At 48.0% G+C, this 23,433-nt stretch overlaps 1 protein-coding gene across 2 annotated transcripts in view; it reads right to left on the bottom strand.

Moving 5' to 3' along the window:
• Window positions 1-23,433, bottom strand: part of dok1 (docking protein 1) — an 80,032-nt gene that overhangs the window by 20,134 nt on the left and 36,465 nt on the right. For both annotated transcript variants that reach the window (XM_033035794.1, XM_033035785.1), the window contains exons 2-3: window positions 7,188-7,484; window positions 1,723-1,801 (exon numbers count right to left, since the gene is read on the bottom strand). In XM_033035794.1, coding sequence (XP_032891685.1) covers window positions 1,723-1,801; window positions 7,188-7,370 — 262 coding nt within the window. In that variant the 5' untranslated portion in view covers window positions 7,371-7,484. The remainder of the gene's footprint in view (window positions 1-1,722; window positions 1,802-7,187; window positions 7,485-23,433) is intronic.

The following is a 23,433-nucleotide window of genomic DNA, read 5'->3' as shown; positions in this document are numbered from 1 at the left end:
TTTCTAACTGTTTTTTATATGATGGAATAGTCCCAGCCTCAACTACCTCCTCTGGCAGTTCATTCCATACACCCATAAAAATGATGCATAAGCTATCCCTCTGAACACTCTCTGTTAACTTTCCAACTACAGCCCCTCTGGAGATGGTGCCTGACCACCTGAGTTACTCCATATTCAGCAGGCACTCTGCATTTATTAACAGCAACAGCCATCTTGGTGGAGAGTCTAGGACCAGAGGTCACAGCCTCAGAGCAAAAGGACGTACCTTTCGAGAGAAGATGAGGAGGAGTTTCTTTAGTCAGAGGGTGGTGAATCTGTGGAATTCATTGCCACAGACAGCTGTGGAGACCAAGTCAGTGGATATTTTTAGGCAGAGATTGACATTCTTGATTAGTATGGGTGTCAGGGGTGATGGGGAGAGGGCAGGAGAATGGGGTTAGGAGGGAGGGATAGATCAGTCATGATTGAATGGCGGAGTAGACTTGATGGGCCGAATGGCCTAATTCTGCTCCGATAACTTATGAATATGAACATCACAGATCTTGGCAAATGGCATAAGAAATGTAGGACTGGGATATGATTTAAAAAATTCTTCTCTGAGGACAGTGACTTGTGGAATTTAGTTTAGTTGAGAGATGCAGTGTGGCACCAGGCCCTTCGGCCCACCTAGTCCGTGTCGACTGGTGATCCTGCACACTAACATTATCCGACACACGCTAGAGACAAATTTACAATTTTTCCGAAAGCCAATATGCCTACAAAACCTGTACGTCTTTGGAGTGTGGGAAGAAGCCGGAGCACCCGGAGAAAACCCACGCAGCTCACGGGGAGGACGTACAAACTCCGTACAGACAGCACCCATAGTCGGGATCGAACCCGGGTCTCTGGCTCTGTGAGGCAGCAACTCTACCGCTGCGCCACCATGCACAGAAGATGACGGAGGTTAAGTCAATGATTCGTTTTAAAAGACAACTTTTGTGTCAAGAAATTCTATCTGCGGAGGCCAAGTCAATGGATATTTTTAAGGCGGAGATTGACAGATTCTTGATTAGTATGGGTGTCAGGGGTTATGGGGAGAAGGCAGGAGAATGGGGTTGAGAGGGAGAGATAGATCAGCCATGACTGAATGGCGTAGAAGACTTGATGGGCCGAATGGCCTAATCCTCCTCTTAGAATTTATGAAATTATCTAATGCTGGAGAAAACTTCCCACCCAATGCATTCTACTTCATAAGTTCATAAGTTCACTATTTGGTAAGTTTCAATGAGGTTTTTCCCTCATCCTTCTAAACTCCAGCGAGTACAGGCCCAGTGCCGTCAAACGCTCTTCACACGCTAACCCAATCACTCCTGCGATCATTCTAATAAACCACCTCTGGACCCTCTCCAACACCAGCAGTACTTGGACGGCATGGCTGCCCAGCGGTAGAGTTGTTGCCTCACAGCGCCAGAGACCGGGTTCGGTCCCGACTACGGGCGCTGTCTGTACGGAGTTTGTAAGCTCTCCCCGTGACCTGCGTGGGTTTTCTCCGGGATCTTCGGTTTCCTCCCACACTCCGAAGACGTACAGTTTTGTAGGCTAATTGGCTTGGTGTGAATTGTAACTTGTGTGTGTAGGATGATGCTAGTGCACGTGATCACTGGTCGGTGCGGACTCGCTGGGCCAAAAGCCCCGTTTCCGCGCTGTATCTCTGAACTAATAAACTAAAAACTAACTACTCACCTTCCGATCGGGAAAAGTAGATACTGTTCTCCGCCATCTCCAAAGGTTTCGTTCCGTGACTGATGTCCGTGGGAGGAGGCTACAAAAGGAGAGAGACAAACGTAAGTGAGATGATCTTTAATCACTAGCGTCTAAGAGCATCCTAACCACCCAAGCGGGTCACTAGGATGCCTCCTGGAGTACAGGGTATTACCTGGCCTACTGCATCTCCTGGTTGCTCACAAAGTGGAAGATTGCAACCTTCACGTGGTCCGCCCTGTTTCGGCAAATGTAATCAACTCGACGTGAACAAACGGAAGATCAAATAGAACAAGTTGTCCAACAACTTTAGGCTGTGCACGCCACACGAAATGAGAAGAAGGTTGCTCACCATGACTGAACTTTGGTGCCTTCCCTCACAGTGGGAAACTTTAATTCCTCTGTGTGGAGATGTCTATGTTAAAGTCTATCGTGTACTGTGCCCTTTTTTATTCGTATGGCTGTATGGTGACCACACATTTCACTGTACCAATTGGTACATGTGACAAATAAATAAATGTAACTTGTATCTTGTATCTTTTAACACTCCTTCCCATTCCCACACTGACCTATCTGTCCTGGACCTCTTCCATTGCAAGAGGGTGGCCACACGCAAACTGGTGGAAGACCATCTCATATTCCACTTGGGCAGCTTCCAACCCAACGGTGTGAACATTTTATGTAATTAAGGCTAGATAGGGCTCTTAAAAATAGTGGAGTCAGGGATATGGGGAGAAGGCAGGAACGGGGTACTGATTGGAGATGATCAGCCATGATCACATTGAATGGCGGTGCTGGCTCGAAGGGCCGAATGCCTATTGCCTATTGTCTATTGTCTATTGTAATTACATCACCCTCCACCTTTCCCTTCTTCCTCCTTATAATTCCTAACCCCTTCTTCGCTTCAACCCCCCCTCTCCTTCCTTGTGCCCCATCTGGACTCACACCCATGTAGAGTCATAGTCATACAGCGTGGAAACAAGCCCTGTGGCCCAACTTGCCCACACCGACCAACATGGCCCATCCACTCTAGTCCCACCTGCCCACACTTGGCATATATCCATCTAAACATAGAAACATAGAAAATAGGTGCAGGAGTAGGCCATTCGGCCCTTAGAGTCTGCACCGCCATTCAATATGATCATGGCTGATCATCCCCAATCGGTACCCCGTTCTTGCCTTCTCCCCATGTTCATCCAACTCAGTATCCTGTACCTGCCTTCTCTCCATACCCCCTGATCCCTTTAGCCACAAGGGCCACATCAAACTCCCTCTTATATATAGCCAATGAACCGGCCTCAACTACCTTATGTGGCAGAGAATTCCACAGATTTACCACTCTCTGTGTAAAAAATGCTTTTCTCATCTCAGTCCTAAAAGACTTCCCCTTTATCCTTAAACTGTGACCCCTTGTCCTGGACTTCCCCAACATCGGGAACAATCTTCCTGCATCTAGCCTGTCCAACCCCTTAAGAATTTTGTAAGTTTCTATAAGATCCCCCCTCAATCTTCTAAATTCTAGTGAGTACAAGCCGAGTCTATCTAGTCTTTCTTCATATGAAAGTCCTGACATCCCAGGAATCAGTCTGGTGAACCTTCTCTGTACTCCCTCTATGGCAAGAATGTCTTTCCTCAGATTAGGAGATTCTAGCGAGTACAAGCCGAGTCTATCCAGTCTAAACCTGTTCTATCCAGGTACCTGTCCAAATGTCTCTTAAACATTATGATAGTGCCTGCCTCACCTACCACCTCTAGCAGCTTGTTCCATACACCCACCACCCTCTGTGTGAAAAAGTTACCCCTCAGGTTACTATTTCAATTCCCTCCCCCCCCTCACCTTAAAATTATGTCCTCTGATTCTTGATTCCCCTACTCTGGGCAAGAGATTCTGTGCATCTACCCGATCTATTCCTCTCATGATCTTGTACACCTCTATAAGATCACCCCTCATCCTCCTGCGCTCCATGGAATAGAGTCCCAGCCTGACCAGCCTCTCCCTATAGCTCACACCCTTGAGTCTTGGCAACATCCTTGTAAATCTTCTCTGCACCCCTTCCAGCTTGACAACATCTTTCCTATAACACGGTGACCGAAACTGAACACACTACTCTAAATGTGGCCTGACCGGTGTTTTATATAACTGTAACAAGACCTCTGTAGGAAGGAGGAAGGGTTTCGAGCTGAACGTCACCCATTCTATCTCTCCACAGATGCTGCCTGTCCCGCTGAGTTACTCCAGCTTTTTGTGTCTATAGCAGCATCTCAGGAGAGAAGGAACGGATGACGTTTTGGGTTGAGTCACTTCTCCAGAGTCATGACCTCCCCATTTCTAAGCTCAATGCTCTGGCTGATGAAGCCCAATGGTCCGAGAGCCTTTTTGTCCACCCTATCTCCCTGTGATGCCACCTTCAAGGAACTATGTACCTGCATTCCTAGATCCATCTGTTCTACAACACTCCAGAGAGCCCTTCATAGAAACATAGAAAATAGGTGCAGGAGGAGGCCATTCGGCCCTTCGAGCCAGCACCGCCATTCATTGTGATCATGGCTGATCGTCCCCTATCAATAACCCGTGCCTGCCTTCTATCTAACTCTCTCTTAAATCCATCCAGTGACTTGGCCTCCACTGCCCTCTGTGGCAGGGAATTCCATAAATTCACAATTCTCTGGGTGAAAACGTTTTTTCTCACCTCAGTCTTAAATGACCTCCCCTTTATTCTAAGACTGTGGCCCCTGGTTCTGGACTCATCCAACATTGGGAACATTTTTCCTGCATCTTCCTTGTCCAGTCCTTTTATAATGTTATATGTTTCTATAAGAGTCCCCCTCATCCTTCTAAACTCCAGTGAATACAAGCCTAGTCTTTTCAATCGTTTCTCATATGACAGTTCCGCCATCCCAGGGATCAATCTCGTGAACCTACGCTGCACTGCCTCAATCACAAGGATGTCCTTCCTCACTCCATACTGTCTACAACACTCCATAGGGCCCTACCATTCACTGTAGGTCTTGCCCATGTTAGACTTCCCCAAAATACAATACCTTTTCTGTATTAAATTCCATCAACAATTCCTCAGCCCACCTGCCCAACAGATCAAGATCCTGCTGCAATTATTGACAACCATCTTCACTTTCTACAATGCCACCCACTTTAGTGTCATCTGCAAACGTGCTAATCATGCGTTCTACGTTCTCAGAACGTTGAATGGCGGTGCTGGCTCGAAGGGCCAAATGGTCTACTCCTGCACCTATTGTCTATTGTCATGTTCATAAGATCATAATTGATAGGAATAGAATTAGGCCATTCGGCCCATCAAGTCTACTCCACCATTCAATCATGGCTGATCTATCTTTCCCTCTCAACCAGTGGCGGACTGACCAGGGCGTCAGCTTGCCCGATGGCAAGTGAGCCCCTGATGAAGTGATAGCAAGTGATGGCAAGTGGGCCCCTGTTAAATGATAGCATTGTAGTTGTGGGTGAGCCCCCTTTGTCTCCTGGCAACTAATATTTTTAGACCCAGTCCGCCACTGCTCTCAACCCCATTCTCCTGCCTTCTTCTTATAACCCCTGACACCCATACTAATCATGATTCTGACAATCTCTCCCGTAAAAATATCCATTGACTTGGCCTCCACAGCCTTCTGTGGCAAAGAATTCCACAGATTCACCACCTTCTGGCTAAAAATCTCCTTTCTAAAAGTGGGCTCTTGCCCAAGACTCTCCCACTAGTGAAAATGTCCTCTCCACATCCACTCTATCCAGGCCTTTCACTACTCGGTAAGTTTCAATGGGACCATCCCCCCTACATCCTTTGAAACTCCAGCGAGTATATGCCCAGTGCCTTCAAACGCTCATCATATGTTGCCTGCCCCGCTGAGTTACTCCTCCACTCTATGTCTTCAGCTATAAGGAGAGGTTGGACAAACATGAACTGTTTTCCCTGATACGAAGGTTGAGGGGAAACCTCAAGAAGTATATAAAATTATGGGAGGCATAGATAGACAGTCAGAACCTTTCCCTCCAAGGAGGATATATCAAAGACTGGAGGGCATAGGTTTAAGGTCAGAGGGGCAATTGTTAAGGAAATGCGCGGGTCAAGTTTTTTACACAGAGGGTGGTGGGTGCCTGGAACGCGCTGCCAGGGATGGTGGTTGAGGCAGATACGATCGGAAGCAGTTAGGTATAGACAATAGACAATAGGTGCAGGAATAGGCCATTTGGCCCTTCGAGCCAGCACCGCCATTCACTGTGATCATGGCTGATCATCCCCAATCCCCATTCCTGCCTTCTCCCCATATCCCCTGACTCCGCTATCTTTAAGAGCCCTATCTAGCTCTCTCTTGAAAGCATCCAGAGAACCTGCCTCCACCGCCCTCTGAGGCAGAGAATTCCACAGTCTCATCACTTCCTCGTCTCCGTTGTAAATGGCTTACCCCTTATTCTTAAACTGTGGCCCCTGGTTCTGGATTCCCCCAACATCGGGAACATGTTTCCTGCCTCTAGCGTGTCCAAGCCCTTAACAATCTGATACGTTTCAAACAATAAAAATCAATGCAGCAACTACCTCAGTGGGGATCATGACAGACGCCTCCTGGTGGCGATCCCTGGAAGTGACGACACGATGCACTCTGTGGCGCGTCGGGCGACAATTCTGTCAACATGTTGGACGAGGACAGAAGCCAACAGCGAGCTCCATCGTCCGACACACGAGCGACGAACTACCTCACTCACCACTCACAGTCGCAAAATCATAGAGCATTGGAGCACAGAAACATGCCTTTTGGCTCAACTTGTCCATGCCGACCAAGTGTGCGGCACGGTGACACACCGGTAGAGTCGCTGTCTCACAGCGCCGTAGACCCGGCTTCCATCCTGACTACGGGTGCTGTCTTTACGGAGTTTGTACGTTCTCCCCGTGACCTGCGTGGGTTTTCTCCGGGATCTCCGGTTTCATCCCGCGCTCCAAAGACGTTCAGGTTTGCATGTTAATTGGCTTGGTGTAAATGTAAATTGTCCCTCGTGAGGTGTAGGATAGTCTTTAAGAAGGAACTGCGGATGCTGGAAAAATCGAAGGTAGACAAAAAAGCTGGAGAAACTCAGCGGGTGAGGCAGCATCTATGGAGCGAAGGAATAGGCGACGTTTTGGGTCGAGACATTTCTTCAGACATTGGTACCTGTCCCGCTGAGTCCCGAAGGTCCTCGACCCGAAATGTCACCTGTTTCATCGCTCCATAGATGCTGCCTCACCTGCTGAGTTTCTCCAGCTTTTTTGTCTACCTGTAGGACAGTGTTAGTGTGCGGGGATCGCTGGTTGGCATGGACTCGGTGGGCCGAAGGGCCTGTTTCCACGCTATATCTCTAAACTAAGCGAAACAAAGTTGGCATATTGGGTTCGACCCATTTGACCCATATCTCTCTAAACCTTTCCTACCACTCGTTGACTCACCGGGAAAGCCGTCTCGCAGAGTTTTTCCACCCATTCCGCACTGGTCGACTTCTCAGCAGCAAAGGTGTAGAGCTTGTCCTCGGTTTCGATGGCGAACGCTGACATGCAATCCTTCGGACACACCTCGCTGGCCACGTGCGTGATCCTAATGCAATTGGACAGGCGGATTACCTTCTTGTCCATCTTTTTGGTCGTCTGCTTTTCGGACACGTTCTCCTTGCTGTCGAAGAATTCCAGCCGGGAGATCCCATGCTGACTGGACGGGTACAACACAAACCAATTCTTCTTCCAAAACTTCTGCAAAGAGAATCAGAAACAAACTTGTAATCAGTCACGCCAGGCAAGGTTTCCCTCACTAAAATCAACAGCCCGACATTGCTCTGTCCATTGACCATTGGACAAAGGAGGACTCTCTCTAACTTCTACAGGTGTACAGTCGAGAGCATGCTGACCGGTTGCATCGTGGCTTGGTTCGGCAATTTGAGCGCCCTGGAGAGGAAAAGACTACAAAAAGTAGTAAACACTGCCCAGTCCATCATCGGCTCTGAACTGCCTTCCATCGAGGGGATTTATCGCAGTCGCTGCCTCAAAAAGGCTGGCAGTATCATCAAGGACCCACACCATCCTGGCCACACACTCATCTCCCTGCTACCTTCAGGTAGAAGGTACAGGAGCCTGAAGACTGCAACAACCAGGTTCAGGAATAGCTACTTCCCCACAGCCATCAGGCTATTAAACCTGGCTCGGACAAAACTCTGATTATTAATAACCCATTTTCTGTTATTTGCACTTTATCAGTTTATTTATTCATGTGTGTATATATTTATATTATGGTATATGGACACACTTATCTGTATTGTAGTAAATGCCTACTATGTTCTGTGTGCTGAAGCAAAGCAAGAATTTCATTGTCCTATACACGGACACATGACAATAAACTCACTTGAACTTGAACTTGAACTCCTGCTGTGTTGCAGCAAAGCAAGAATTTCATTGTCCTATCTGGGACACATGACAATAAACTCACTTGACTAGGCTTGATCTGTAGGTACATCATTCCCTGAAAATAGCATCACAGGTAGATAGAGAGGAGATAGTTCCTCCGCACAGTTCGCTTTAACCAACCTGATCTCCCGGTGGCTCAGCACTTCAACTCCCCCTCCCATTCCGAATCCGACCTTTCTGTCCTGGGCCTCCTCCATGGCCAGAGTGAGTCCCACCGTAAATTGGAGGAGCAGCACCTCATATTTCGCTTGGGTAGTTTACACCCCAGCGGTATGAGCAATTTCAGGTAGTCCTTGCTTTCTCCCTCCATCCCCTCCCCTTCCCAGCTCTCCCGCAGCCCACTGTCTCCGCCTCTTCCTTTCTTCTTATCGCCTCCCCCCTCCACCCCCACATCAGTCTGAAGAAGGGTCTCGACCCGAAACGTCACCTATTCATAGAAACATAGAAAATAGGTGGAGTAGGCCATTTGACCCTTCGAGCCTGCACCGCCATTCAATATGGTCATGGCTGATCATCCAACTCAGTATCCTGTACCTGCCTTCTCTCCATACCCCCTGATCCCTTCAGCCACAAGGGCCACATCTAACTCCTTCTTAAATATAGCCAATGAACTGGCCCTAACTACCTTCTGTGGCAGAGAATTCATCACTCTCTGTGTGAAAAATGTTTTTCTCATCTCGGTCCTAAAAGATTTCCCCCTTATCCTTAAACTGTGACCCCTTGTTCTGGATTTCCCCAACATCGGGAACAATCTTCCTGCATCTAGCCTGTCCAACCCCTTAAGAATTTTGTAAGTTTCTATAAGATCCCCCCTCAATCTTCTAAATTCTAGCGAGTACAAGCCGAGTCTATCCAGTCTTTCTTCATATGAAAGTCCTGACATCCCAGGAATCAGTCTTGTGAGCCTTCTCTGTACTCCCTCTATGGCAAGAATGTCTTTCCTCCGCTCTATAGATGCTGCCTCACCCACTGAGTTTCTCCAGCATTTTTGTCTACCTTCACAGGTAGATGGGGTGGTTGATTTTGAGAAGACAAGAATACAAAAACAGGGATGTAATGCAGAGGCTGAATAAGGCGCTGGTCAGGCTGCATTTGGAGTAATGTGAGCAGTTTTGGAACTCATAATCTGAGGATGTGCTAGCTCTGGAGAGGGTCCAGAAAGCATTTTATCGGGATGCATCACAGCACGGTTTGGGAAAAGCTCCATCTAAGACCGCAAGAAATTGCAGCAAATTGTGGACGCAGCCCAGACCATCACACAAACCGACCTCCCTTCCATTGAGTGTGTACGAAGGGACTGCAGGTGCTGGTTTATATCGAAAATGGACAGAAAATGCTGGAGTAACTCAGTGGGTCAGGCAGCATCTCTGGAGAGAAGGTACAGGTGACGTTTCGAGTCGAGACCCTTATCTCTGTGTCTCCCTCTCCCCTGACTCTCAGTCTGAAGAATGGTCTCGGCCCGAAACGTTCTATCCAGAGATGCTGCCTGTCCCACTGAGGATAGTGAAAATGTCTCCAGAGAGGTTTTCACTATCCTTTATATTCTTACCTTCATACTTCATCTTTTCAGCCCGTATTGCCCTTTTTGGTACCTTCTAATGTCCGTTGAAAGTTTCCCAATCCTCTGGCTTCCCGCTACTCTTTGCTATGTTATACACCTCTTCTTTTAGTTTTATACCGTCCCTAACTTCCCCTTGTCAGCCACGGTCGCCTCTTACTCCCCTTAGAATCTTTCTTCCTCTTGGGAATGAAATGATCCTGCATCTTCTGGATTATGCTCAGAAATTCCTGCCATTGCTGTTCCACCATAATTCCTGCTAGGATCCTTTTCCAGTCAACCTTGGCCAGCTCCTCTCTCATGCCTTCATAGTCCCCTTTGTAAAGACAAATGTGGGTCCCTTGAAGGCAGAAACAGGGGAAATTATTATGGGGAACAAGGAAATGGCAGAAGAGTTGAACAGGTACTTTGGTTCTGTCTTCACTCAGGAAGGCACAAACAATCCCCCAGAGGACAGACGATCTAGCGAGACAGAGGAACTGAAAGAAATTTGCATTAGGCGAGAAATAGTATTGGGTAGACTGATGGGACTGAAGGCTGATAAATCCCCAGGGCCTGATGGTCTGAATCACAGGATCCTCAGGGAAGTGGCTCTAGAAATTGTGGACGCATTGGTGATCATTTTCCAATGTTCTATAGATTCAGGGTCAGTTCCTGTGGATTGGAGGGTAGCTAATGTTATCCCACTTTTCAAGAAAGGAGCGAGAGAGAAAATGGGGAATTATAGACCAGTTAGCCTGACATCGGTGGTGGGAAAGATGCTGGAGTCAATTATTAAAGATGTAATAAAGGCGCATTTGAATAGCAGTAAAAGGATTGGTCCAAGTCAGCATGGATTTATGTCGGGGAAATCCTGCTTGACTAATCTTCTGGAATTTCTTGAGGCTGTAACAAGTAAAATGGATGAAGGAGAGCCAGTGGATGTAGATCTGTGGAATTCTTTGCCTTTTGTGGCAAAGAATTCCACAGAACTGACTAAATAAATTCCTCCTCGTCTCCTTCCTAAAGGAACCTATGCAAGTTTGCAGATGGCACAAAGCTGGGTGGCAGTGTGAACTGCGAAGAGGGTGCTAGGAGGTTGCAGGGTGACTTGGAAAGGTTGGGTGAGTGGGCAGATGCGTGGCAGATGCAGTATAATGTAGATAAATGTGAGGTTATCCAATTTGGTGGCAGGAACAAGGAGGCAGATTATTATCTGTATAATTGAAAATCTCTGCCTCAGAGAACCGGTGCAGTCAGGGGATATGTGGAGAAGGCAGGAACGGGGTACTGATTGGGGATGATCAGCCATGATCACATTGAATGGCGGTGCTGGCTCGAAGGGCCGAATGGCCTACTCCTGCACCTATTGTCTATTGTCCATCCCAATGGTGTCAGATTAGGACAAAGGGAAGTGCAACAAGACCTGGGTGTCCTTGTACACCAGTCACTGAAAGTAAACATGCAGGTACAACAGGCAGTGAAGAAGGCTAATGGCATGTTGGTCTATATAACGAGAAGATTTGAGTATAGGAGTAAAGAGGTCCTTCTGCAGTTGTACAGGGCCTTGGTGAGACCACATCAGGAGTATTGTGTACAGTTTAGGTCTCCTAATTTGAGGAAGGACATCCTTGCTATTGAGGGAGCGCAGCGTAAATTCACGAGGTTAATCCCCGGGATGGCGGGACTATCATATGAGGACAGATTGGAAAGACTGGGCTTATACTCACTGGAATTCAGAAGGATGTGAGGTGATCTTATAGAAAATTATAAAAGGACTGGACAATCTAGATGCAGGAAAAATGTTCCCAATGTTGGTTGAGTCCAGAACCAGGACTCACAGAAGGCAGTAGAGGCTAATTCACTGGATTAATTTAAAAGAGAATTAGAGAGAGCTCTAGGGGCTAGCGGAGTCAAGGGATACGGGAAGAAGTGAGGCACAGGTTATTGATTGTGGATGATCAGCCATGATCACAATGAATGGCGGCGCTGGCTCGAAGGGCCGAATGGCCTCCTCATCTTTCTCAAGGTGCGTCCTTTAATTCTGAGGCTATGATCTCTAATCCTAGATAGACTCTCTGGGTCTCTATTCCATGGAGCGCAGGAGGATGAGGGGTGATCTTATAGCGGTGTATAAAATCATGAGAGGAATAGATCGGGTAGATGCACAGAGTCTCTTGCCCAGAGTAGGGGAATCGAGGACCAGAGGACGTAGGTTCAAGCTGAAGGGGAAAAGAATTAATAGGAATCTGAGGGGTAACTTTTTCACACAAAGGGTGGTGGGTGTATGGAACGAGCTGCCAGAGGAGGTAGTTCATAGAAAATAGGTGCAGGAGGAGGCCATTCGGCCCTTCGAGCCAGCACCGCCATTCAACGTGATCATGGCTGATCATCCCCAATCAGTATGTTTAAGAAAGAACTGCAGATGCTGGAAAATCGAAGGTAGACAAATGTTCTGGAGAAACTCAGCGGGTGAGGCAGCATCTATGGAGCGAAGGAAATAGGCAACGTTTCGGGCCGAAACCCTTCTTCAGACTGATGTAGGGTGGAGGGGGCGGGAAGAAGAAAGGAAGAGGGGGAGCCCGAGGGCTGAGCGAGATCTGGGATGGGGAGGAGACAGCAAGGGCTACCGGAAATTGGAGAAGTCAATGTTCATGCCGCTGGGGTGTAAACTGACCAAGCAGAATATGAGGTGCTGCTCCTCCAATTTCTAGTGGTACTCACTCTGGCCATGGAGGAGGCCCAGGAAAGATAGGTCGGATTCGGAATGGGAGGGGGAGTTGAAGTGCTGAGCCACCGGGAGATCAGGTTGGTTAATGCGGACCGAGCGGAGGTGTTGGGCGAAGCGATCGCCAAGCCTACGCTTGGTTTGCGAACTGAGATTCAGATTCAAACTATATTGTCATTGTGCAGTGTACAGTACAGAGACAACGAAATGCAGTTAGCATCTCACCCAGAAGAGCGAACATAGAATATGAGCAATAAATATATATACGTAAATACAGTCGTCGTAGTGAACCGAGCGGAGGTGTTCGGCGAAACGATCGCCAAGCCAAGATCGTTTCGCCGAACACCACCGCTCAGTCCGCAATAACCAATCTGATCTCCCGATGGTGGGGACTTAACTGGAGATGAGAAAAGGCCAGAACAAATCAGCGCCAACAACAGGTGATCCTCAGGAAGGATGGAGTCCAAAATGGCCCTTTGTTGGCTGGGGAAGATGTGCTAACTAATGAGAGGGTTACAAAGAGTTACTCCTTTGTCTATAGAGTGATACAAAGACCTGATCTGAAGGGTCTCGACCCGAAAAAAGGAAGAAGAAAGGAAGAGGCGGAGACAGTGGGCGTGGGAGAGCTGGGAAGGGGAGGGGAAGGAGGGAGTATTTTCCTTCTCAATCCAGGAGCAATTTCAGGTAGTCCTTGCTTTCTCCCTCCTGTTGTTATGTAAATGTTGTTATTGTACCTGACTCAACTAACCTCCTCTGGCAACTATTCCGTTTACCTACCACCCTCTGAGTCATTCAGACTCCTATCAAGGTGGACACTGGCACTTGCAACTGGGTCCTTAACTTTTTGACACAATGGCAGCAGACAGTCAGGGTGTGCAGTCGGACATCAAGAACCATCGCTGTGAGCACTGGCTCACCCCAAGGCTGTGTCCTGAGCCCCCTGCTGTTTAGTCTGCTTATTCATGACTGTCCTGCCAGGCTAAGTAACAACTATATTAACAAGTTCGCTGATGACACAACAGTGGTGGGTCTCATCAGTGACAACAATGAGTCGGCGTACAGGATGGAGATGGAGCTGCTTACGGAGTGGTGCAGATCTCACAATCTCACCCTCAATGTGGAAAAGACTAAGGAAACGGTGATCGATTTCAGGAGGGCTGGAAAACACCATCACACTCCGCTGTATATTGATGGAGCTGCTGTGGAGAGGGTCAACAGTGTGAAGTTCTTGGGACTCCACCTGGCGGATGACCTGACCTCCACGACCAACACCACAGCAGTGATCAAAAGAGCTCAGCAGCGGCTCCACCCCCTCCGGAGACTATGGAAAGCATGTTCATCTAAGGACCTTCTACAGGGGCACCATCGAGAGTATATAGACCTACGGCATCACTTCCTGGTTTGGGAGCTGCAAAGCTTATGAGCAAAACCAACTGAACAGGATAGTGAAGACAGCCAGCAGGATCATTGGTGCCCCACTCCCTTTCCTGTTGGAGATCTATCAGAAGCGGAGCATCAGCAGAGCCATCTCCATTATTAAGGACCCCTATCATCCATCACACCACATCTTCTCCATTCTGCCATCTGGGAAGAGGTACAGGAGCATCAGCTGCAAAACTAGCAGGATGCTCCACAGCTTCTTCCCACAGGCAATAAAACTGGTTAACGGACTGTGTCCCCTCCCCATACATCATACACCAACACATCTAACCTCGCCCATACTTTAACAGCTAGGCACCTGTCAAAGCAAAGCCACTGTTCGGTCTGAATGTCTGTTTCTATTTCAATTTTTAGGCCTATTTTAGATATGGTAATTTTAATTTTTAAAGCTATATGTAATTATTCTGTTTTTATTAACCGCACTGATGGGAACCGATTGAGAAACAATTTTTTCGTTTCATCTGCGTATGTAAATACTCAGTTAAAATGACATTAAAGTAAATACTGAATACTGAATCAAATCTTTCCTCTCACCATAAACCTTACCCTGGTTCTTCCATAAGCTAGGGTACTGTCCGATTCACCTCTACTCCATTGCGGACATTGGACTTTGTCTCTGGAACTGATGCGCTACAATGCTGAGAACTATATTCTGCACTGTGTATCTTCCCCCTTTGCTCCACCCTATTGTACTTGAGTTTGACCTGACTGTATGCATATATGATTTGCTTGGATAGCAAGCAGAACAAAGCTTTTCACTGTACCTCGGTAAGGAAGTCGCTGCCGAGGGAAGGAACAAAGGGCCCTTCATTGGCGACTATTTGCATACCTATTTGCATACTATATGCATACTATTTGCATGCAAGCAAAGAATTTTGCTGTGACTTGTCATATGTGACAATAACATTTTCATTCATTCCCTGTGGGCAAGTTGGGCGGCAGAGCCTGTTTCTGTGCTGTGTGAACCATCTCCTTCCATCCTACACCATCCTTGTGCCCATCTAAAAGCCTCTTATATGTAGTTCAGTTTGGAGATACAGCGTGGAAAGAGGCCCTTCGGCCCACCAAGTCCGTTCCAACCAGCGACCCCCTCACATTAACCCTGTCCTACACGTGCAAGGGACGATTTACACTTATACCATGCCAATTAACCTACAAACCTGTAAGTCTTTGAAGTGTGGGAGGAAACCGGAGCACATAGAAACATAGACAATAGGTGCAGGAGTAGGCCATTCGGCCCTTCGAGCCTGCACCGCCATTCAATATGATCATGGCTGAGCACCCGAAGAAAACCCACGCAGGTCACGGGGAGAAACGCACAAACTACGTACAGACAGCGACCGTAGTCGGGATCGAACCCGGGTCTCTGGCGCTGTGAGGCAGCAACTCTACCGCTGCGCCACCATGCCACCCGATCACCACCCTCTGCATGTAAAAGGCCACACATTATTTGTGATAGAAAAATATAGGAAAAGGGGTGTTTGTTAAGGCAGGGCAGCTGGAGGTGTTGTATAACAAAACTCTAGTGATAAGTCTATCCAGAATCAATAACCCTGGCACAAACTGTTCAGAAATGCAGTTCTTTCAAAACACATTGAAACTGGTTTGTTTAGAATGTGCAGCTGAGCAAATCTTACTTAAAAAAAAATATGTCTTCAGAGAATGAGCGGAAAGACATAGTCTAAAGAAGGGTTTCGGCCCGAAACGCTGCCTATTTCCTTCGCTCCATAGATGCTGCTGCACCCGCTGAGTTTCTCCAGCATTTTTGAGTACCTCCTTCATAGAACAGTTCAGCACGAGAATGACAACTGGATCTTCAGCCCACAATGTGATCAGTACGGGTGTCAGGGGTTTATGGGGAGAAGGCAGGAGAATGGGGTTAGGAGGGAGAGGGAGTAGACTTTAGTTCAGCGATACAGTGTGGAAACATGCCTTTCGGCCCACCTAACCTTCGAAGCATTTTATCGGGATGCATCACAGCACGGTTTGGGAACAGCTCCATCCAAGACCGCAAGAAATTGCAGCGAATTGTGGACGCAGCCCAGACCATCGCACAAGCCGACCTCCCTTCCATTGACTCCATCTACACCTCACGCTGCCTCGGCAAGGCCAGCAGCATCATCAAGGCCCAGTCGCACCCCGGCCACTCCCTCTTCTCCCCTCTCCCATCGGCAAGAGGTACGGAAGTGTGAAAACGCACACCTCCAGTTTCTTCCCAGCTGTTATCAGGCAATTGAACCATCCTACCACAACCAGAGAGTCTAGTCAAGTCAAGTCAACTTTATTTGTCACATACACATACAAGATGTACAGTGAAATGAAAGTGGCAATGCCTGCGGGATTGTGCAAAACAACAGAACTACACAACAGAACAGAACAGAACCAGTATTTACATTTAAATAAAAGACACAACAGTATTTACTTCCTGGTGAGATCAGAGTTTACAGTCCTGATGGCCTGTGGGAAGAAACTCCGTCTCATCCTCTCTGTTTTCGCAGTGTGACAGCGGAGGCGTTTGCCTGACCGTAGCGGCTGGCACAGTCCGTTGCTGGGGTGGTAGGGGTCCCCCATAATGTTGCTGGCTCTGGAGTTGCACCTCCTGGTGTATAGGTCCTGCAGGGGGGCGAGTGTAGTTCCCATGGTACGTTCAACCGAACGCACTACTCTCTGCAGATCCTTCCTGTCCTGGGCAGAGCCGTTCCCAAACCAGATCGAGATGTTTCCAGACAGGATGCTTTCTACAGCACCAGAGTAGAGGGATTGAAGGATCCTCAGAGAGACTGTGAATTTCCTCAGCTGCCTGAGGTGGTAAAGGCGCTGCCTTGCCTTTCTCACCAGTGCGGCAGTATGTGTTGTCCATGTCAGATCCTCTGTGATGTGGACTCCCAGGTATTTAAAGCTGCTCACCCTATCCACAGTAGTCCCATTTATCCCCAGTGGCATGTACGTCCTCGGATGTTGTGCCCTTCTAAAGTCCACAATCAGCTCCTTAGTTTTAGTGATATTCAAGAGGAGACTGTTGTCCTGACACCAGAGTGCTAGGTCAGCCACCTCCTCCCAGTAGGCCTTCTCATCGTTATCGGAGATCAGGCCCACCACCACAGTGTCATGATGGAGTTGGAGCTGAACCTGGCCACACAGGCATGTGTGTACAGGGAGTACAGTAGGGGGCTGAGGACGCAACCCTGGGGGGGATCCTGTGCTCAGGGTGAGGGGGTTGGAGGTACGTCTCCCCATCTTGACCACCTGGGGCCTGGTGGTGAGAAAGTCCAGGACCCAGGCACACAGGGGAGTGTTCAGTCCCAGTTCCAGCAGCTTCTCGGCAAATCTGGTGGGGACTATGTAGAAAGCTGAACTGAAATCAATGAACAGCATCCTCACACAGCCCCCCTTCTGGCTGTCAATGTGAGAGAGAGCGGTGTGCAGAATCTGGGAGACCGCATCGTCCGTGGATCTGTTCGGACGGTATGTGAAGTGCAGCGGATCCATGTTGCGAGGGAGGAAGGCGCAAATGTGGTTCTTGATCAGCCTCTCGAAGCATTTCAAGAATAAGGGGTAAGCCATTTAGAACGGAGACGAGGAAACACTTTTTCTCACAGAAAGTGGTGAATCTGTGGAATTCTCTGCCTCAGAGGGCGGTGGAGGCCGGTTCTCTGATGCTTTCAAGAGAGAGCTAGATAGAGCTCTTAAAAATAGCGGAGTCAGGGGTTATGGGGAGAGGCAGGAACGGGGTACTGATTGGGGATGATCAGCCATGATCACATTGAATGGCGGTGCTGGCTCGAAGGGCCGAATGGCCTACTCCTGCACCTATTGTCTATTGTCTATTGTCTATGACTACCAAGGTGAGGGCCGAGGTAGTGCTGAACTACTATCTACCACGTTGGTGACCCTCGGACTTTGCTGGCTTTACCTTGCACTAAACGTTATTCCCTTATCATGTCTCTGGACACTATGAATGGATCGATTGCAATCATGTATTGTCTTTCTGCTGACTGGAACCTGCTGCTCTTCTGAGAACTGATGAACTCATGAAACTCACACAATCAGACTGGATGGAAACAGATCCTTTAGTCCAACCCAACCGAGGTGCCCCATCTCAGTTAGTCCCACTTGTCTACCTCAGGCCCATATCACTCCAAACCTCAGGTGTAAGAAAGAGCTGCAGATGCTGGTTTAAATCGAAGGTAGACACAAAATGCTGGAGCAACTCAGCGGGACAGGCAGCATCTCTGGAGAGAGGGAATGGGTGACGTTTCGGGTCGAAACCCTTCTTCAGACTGAGAGTAAGAGGAGAGGGAGACACAACAGACAATAGGTGCAGGAGTAGGCCATTCGGCCCTTTGAGCCAGCACCGCCATTCAATGTGATCATGGCTGATCATCCCCAATCAGTACCCCTGTTCCTGCCTTCTCCCCATATCCCCTGACTCCGCTATCTTTAAGAGCCCTATCTAGCTCTCTCTAGAAAGCAACTGGAGAATTGGCCTCCACCGCCCTCTGAGACAGAGAATTCCACTGAGATAATGAAGGGTAAAGTGTGTGAAAACGAGACATCAAAAGATATTGTGTTCATGAGAAATGTAGAATAGATCATTGTTAGTCAGGAGAAGGTGACCACGATGCAAACAGAGATTAAATATAATTACCGACAGTCAAACTGGCTGGAGAACTGTGAGTGAGAGGGATGGAGATAGAGGGAAAGCAAGGGGTTACTTGAAGTTAGAGAAGTCAATATTAACGTAGAAACATGGAAACATAGAAAATAGGTGCAGGAGGAGGCCATTCGGCCCTTCAAGCCAGAGCCACCATTCATTGTGATCATGGCTGATCGTCCCCTATCAATAACCCGTGCCTGCCTTCTCCCCATATCCCTTGATTCCACTAGCCCCTAGAGCTCTATCTAACTCTCTCTTAAATCCATCCAGTGACTTGGCCTCCACTACCCTCTGTGGCAGGGAATTCCACAAATTCACAACTCTCTGGGTGAAAAAGTTTGTTCTCACCTCAGTCTTAAATGGCCTCCCCTTTATTCTAAGACTGTGGCCCCTGGTTCTGGACTCGCCCAACATTGGGAACATTTTCCTGCATCTAGCTTGTCCAGTCCTTTTATAATTTTATATATGTTTCTATAAGATAGCCCCTCATCCTTCTAAACTCCAGTGAATACAAGCCTAGTCTTTTCAATCTTTCCACGTATGACAGTCCCACCATCCCAGGGATCAATCTCGTGAACCTACGCTGCACTGCCTCAATCACAAGGATGTCCTTCCTCAAATTAGGAGACCAAAACTGTACGCAATACTCCAGATGTGTTCTTACCAGAGCCCTATACAAGTGCAGAAGAACCTCTTTACTCCTACACTGAAACATAGAAACATAGAAAATAGGTGCAGGAGTAGGCCATTCGGCCCTTCGAGCCTGCACCGCCATTCAATATGATCATGGCTGATCCATGGATATCCTCTTGTTATGAAGGCCAACATTCCATTAGCTTTCTTCACTGCCTGCTGTGGGGAATTCATTCCACTGGGGGTGTATATATTCCCCCTCTCGCCTTAAACCGATGCCCTCTCGTTGTTGATTCCCCACACCCAGAGAATAAGATTCTGTAATAGGTCACCCTAGCCAGCAATGAGGAACCAAACGGACTTCGGTGCTATTAATAGGAACTTCTAGCTGTGCCTCCACCTACGCTGCTGAATCACTTCCACTCCCTCTGCTTGCCTACTCAGCAGTCCTAACGTAATATGATGAGGCACATCCTCCTTACTACGAATCTTTCCTCCGATGCTCTCCTCATCTGATCTTTTCTCGAAAGTTCAGCGGAAGCTACCCTCTTGCATATGAGAGCCAGCATCTGCAGTTCCTTCCCACGCACTTTGTCCGCTCCATTGCAAAATCTCCTCAAAAGGTATGTCTACTTGATGTCTGGCTGATGACACCCAGATCTACCTCGGCACCAAATCCCCCCACAACCCCCCCCCCCCCCCCCTCTCCCATATCAACTCCTGTTTGTCAGCTATAAAAACCTGGATGCAACATAACTTCCTCAAACTCAACAGCGATAAGACAGAACTTCTCCTCATAGGCTCCAAAGCCACACTCAGCAAAATCAATAACCCCACTCTCACCATCGACGGCACCACTGTCTCCCCATCTCCCAAGGCCCGCAACCTCGGCGTGATCTTTGATTCCACCCTCTCCCTTGAGCCTCACATCCGCCATGTCATTAAAACCTCCTTCTTTCATCTCCGCAACATCGCCAAACTCAGACCCTCTCTCACACCTCCCCTGCTGAAAGATTCATCCATGCCTTCATCTCCTCCCGACTGGACTATTGCAACTCACTTCTCCTTGGCATCAGCTCCACCTACATCAACCGACTCCAACTGGTCCAGAACGCAGCCGCCCGACTCATCACCCACACCAAATTATGGCATCACATCACTCCAGTCCTCAAACAACTTCACTGGCTTCCCATCTCCCACCGGATCACCAACAAAATCCTGATCCTCACCTACAAAGCCCTCCACCATCTGGCCCCCCCATATCTCACTGACCTCCTCTCCCCCTACCAACCCTCACGGTCCCTCAGATCCACATCAGCCGCTCTCCTCTCCATCCACAAGTCCAACCTCCTCAGTTTTGGGGACAGAGCCTTCTCCAGGGCAGCTCCCAGGCTCTGGAACTCCCTCCCCCAACTGATCCGCAATTCCGTGTCCCTCACCATCTTCCAGTCCCGCCTCAAGACCCATCTCTTCACCTCTGCCTATCCTTAGCCCCATGTCCCCCTCCCTTTTCATCTGTGCATTAATTGCCTCATATTGTGTTTTGTATTGAATTCTGTCTTTACTTTGTTTTACTAGTCATGTCTCTACTATTTATTTCATTCCCCTTACATGTTTTTCCTCTACCTGCTAAATTTTTGTAAGGTGTCCTTGAGACTCTTGAAAGGCGCCCATAAATAAAATGTATTATTATTATTATTATTACTTTGAAGAACTTCTCCTCCTCTCTCCGACGAGAGTTCTGCAGCATCCTCTCTCGCTGCTCCGCATCTGTGATTGCTCCTGCCGCCCGACTCCACGACCAGGTTTTAACCTAGAATCTTTACAATAGACAATAGACAATAGGTGCAGGAGTAGGCCATTTGGCCCTTCGAGCCAGCACCACCATTCAATGTGATCATGGCTGATCATCCACAATCAGTAGCCCGTTCCTGCCTTCTCCCCATATCCCCTGACTCCACTATCTTTAAGAGCCCTATCTATCTCTCTCTTGAAAGTATCCAGAGAACCTGCCTCCACCGCCCTCTGAGGCAGAGAATTGGACACGTTTCAAATTGTTAATGTAGTGAAGGTGAACGTGTGGCCATTATCCTGGTAGGGAATCCACACCATGTGAAATTTGGAACGAAAATTTGGCAAGAAAAATTGTGTTATCAGAAAATTCAGGAAGAATGTTAATACATTTTAATGTTGATGGTACAAGTATTTCAGAAAGATCTGAAAACTGAGAATTACTTTTGTTGCGTGCCATCCAGTCAGCGGAAGACAATGTCCCCAACAACTCTCACCAACTTCTACAGATGCGCAAAAGAGTTTGGGAACAACTGAGTTTGGGAACAGCTTCATCCAAGACTGCAAGATATTGCAGAGAATTGTGGACGCAGCTCAGACCAGATCATCACTCAAACCAACCTTCCTTCCATTGTGTAAGGAAAAAGAAGGGTCTTGACCCAAAACTTCACCCATTCCTTCTCTCCAGAGATGCTGCTTGTCCCGCTGAGTTACTCCAGCATTTTGTGCCCATCTCCCTCGCATTGACTCCATCTACACCTCACGCTGCCTCAGCAAGACCAGCCGCATAATCATGAACCAGTCGCACCCTGGTCACTCCCTCTTCTCCCATCTCCCATCGAGCTAAATATCTAGAAGAGTGAAAACACACACCTCCAGATTTAGGGACTGTTTCTTCCAAGCTGTTATCAAGCAACTGAGCCATCCTACCAACAACTAGAGAGAGCAGTCCTGAACTACTATCTACCTCATTCGAGAAACTTACACTATCTTTGATCAGACTTTACAGGCTTTATCTGATATAGCAAGTTTGCTGATGATACAAAAGTGAGTGGTTTTGCAGATAGTGAAGATGGTTGTGAACGATTGCAGCAGGATCTGGATCGATTGGCCAGGTGGGCGGAGGAATGGTGGATGGAATTTAATACAGAGAAGTGCGAGGTGTTGTATTTTGGGACGTCGAACAAAGGCAGGACCTACACAGTAAATGGTAGGCCTCTGGGTAGTGTTGTAGAGCAGAGGGATCTAGGAGTACAAGAGAAGGTACACAAAATTGTTGGGGAAACTCAGCGGGTGCAGCAGCATCTTGGAGCGAAGGAAATAGGAGACGTTTCGGGCCGAAACCCTTCTTCCTGGAGTACAAGAGCATGGTTCCTTGAAGGTCGAGTCGCAGGTAGATAAGGTGGTCAAAATGGCTTTTGGCACTTTGGCCTTCATCAATCAGAGTATTGAGTATAGAAGTTAGGAGGTCATGTTGCAGTTGTATAAGACGTTGGTGAGGCCGCATTTAGAGTATTGTGTTCAGTTCTGGACGCCATGTTACAGGTAAAATGTTGTCAAGCTGGAGAGGGTATAGAGAAGATTTCGAGGACGTTGCCAGGACTAGAGGTTCTGAGCTATAGGGGAAGTTAATTATTTATTTAATTAAGATTTAATAGGAATATGAGGGGCGACTTTTTCACACAAAGGGTGGTGGGTGTATGGAACAAGCTGACAGAGCAGGTAGTTGAGGCTGGGACTATCGCAACGTTTAAGAAACAGTTAGACAGGTGCATGAATAAGACAGGTATGGACGGATATAGACCAAACGCAGGCAGGTAGGACTGGTGTAGCTGGGGCATGTTGACCAGTGCGGGCTAGTTGGGCCGAAGGGCCTGTTTCCACGCTGTAACACTCTATGCCTCATTAGCAAATTTGCAGATGACACAAAGCTGGGTGGCAGTGTGAACTGTGAGGAGGATGCTATGAGGATGCAGGGTGACTTGGACAGGTTGGGTGAGTGGGCAGATGCATGGCAGATGCAGTATAATGTGGATAAATGCGAGGTCATCCACTTTGGTGGCAATAACAGGAAGGCAGATTACTATCTGAATGGTGTCATTAGGAAAAGGGGAAGTACAACGAGATCTGTGTGACTAAGAAGGAACTGCAGATGCTGGAAAAATCAAAAGTAGACAAAAAATGCTGGAGTAACTCAGCGGGTGAGGCAGCATCTATGGAGACAAGGAATAGGCGATGTTTCGGGTTGAGGCCCTTCTTCAGACTGATGTCGGGGGGTGGGATTGGGCGGGAAACAGAAAGGAAGTAGGTAGAGAGTAGGAGAACTGAGAAGGGGGAGAGGAAGGAGGGAGAAAGCAAGGGCTATCTAAAATTAGAGAAGTCAATGTTCATACTACCCAAGGTTGTAGACTACCCAAGCGAAATATGAGGTGCTGTTCCTCCAATAAGCCAGTTC

The sequence above is a fragment of the Amblyraja radiata genome, chromosome 1, assembly GCF_010909765.2.
Source record: "Amblyraja radiata isolate CabotCenter1 chromosome 1, sAmbRad1.1.pri, whole genome shotgun sequence".
Lineage (NCBI taxonomy): Eukaryota > Metazoa > Chordata > Chondrichthyes > Rajiformes > Rajidae > Amblyraja > Amblyraja radiata.
This window is presented reverse-complemented; position numbering and strand designations above follow the sequence as displayed.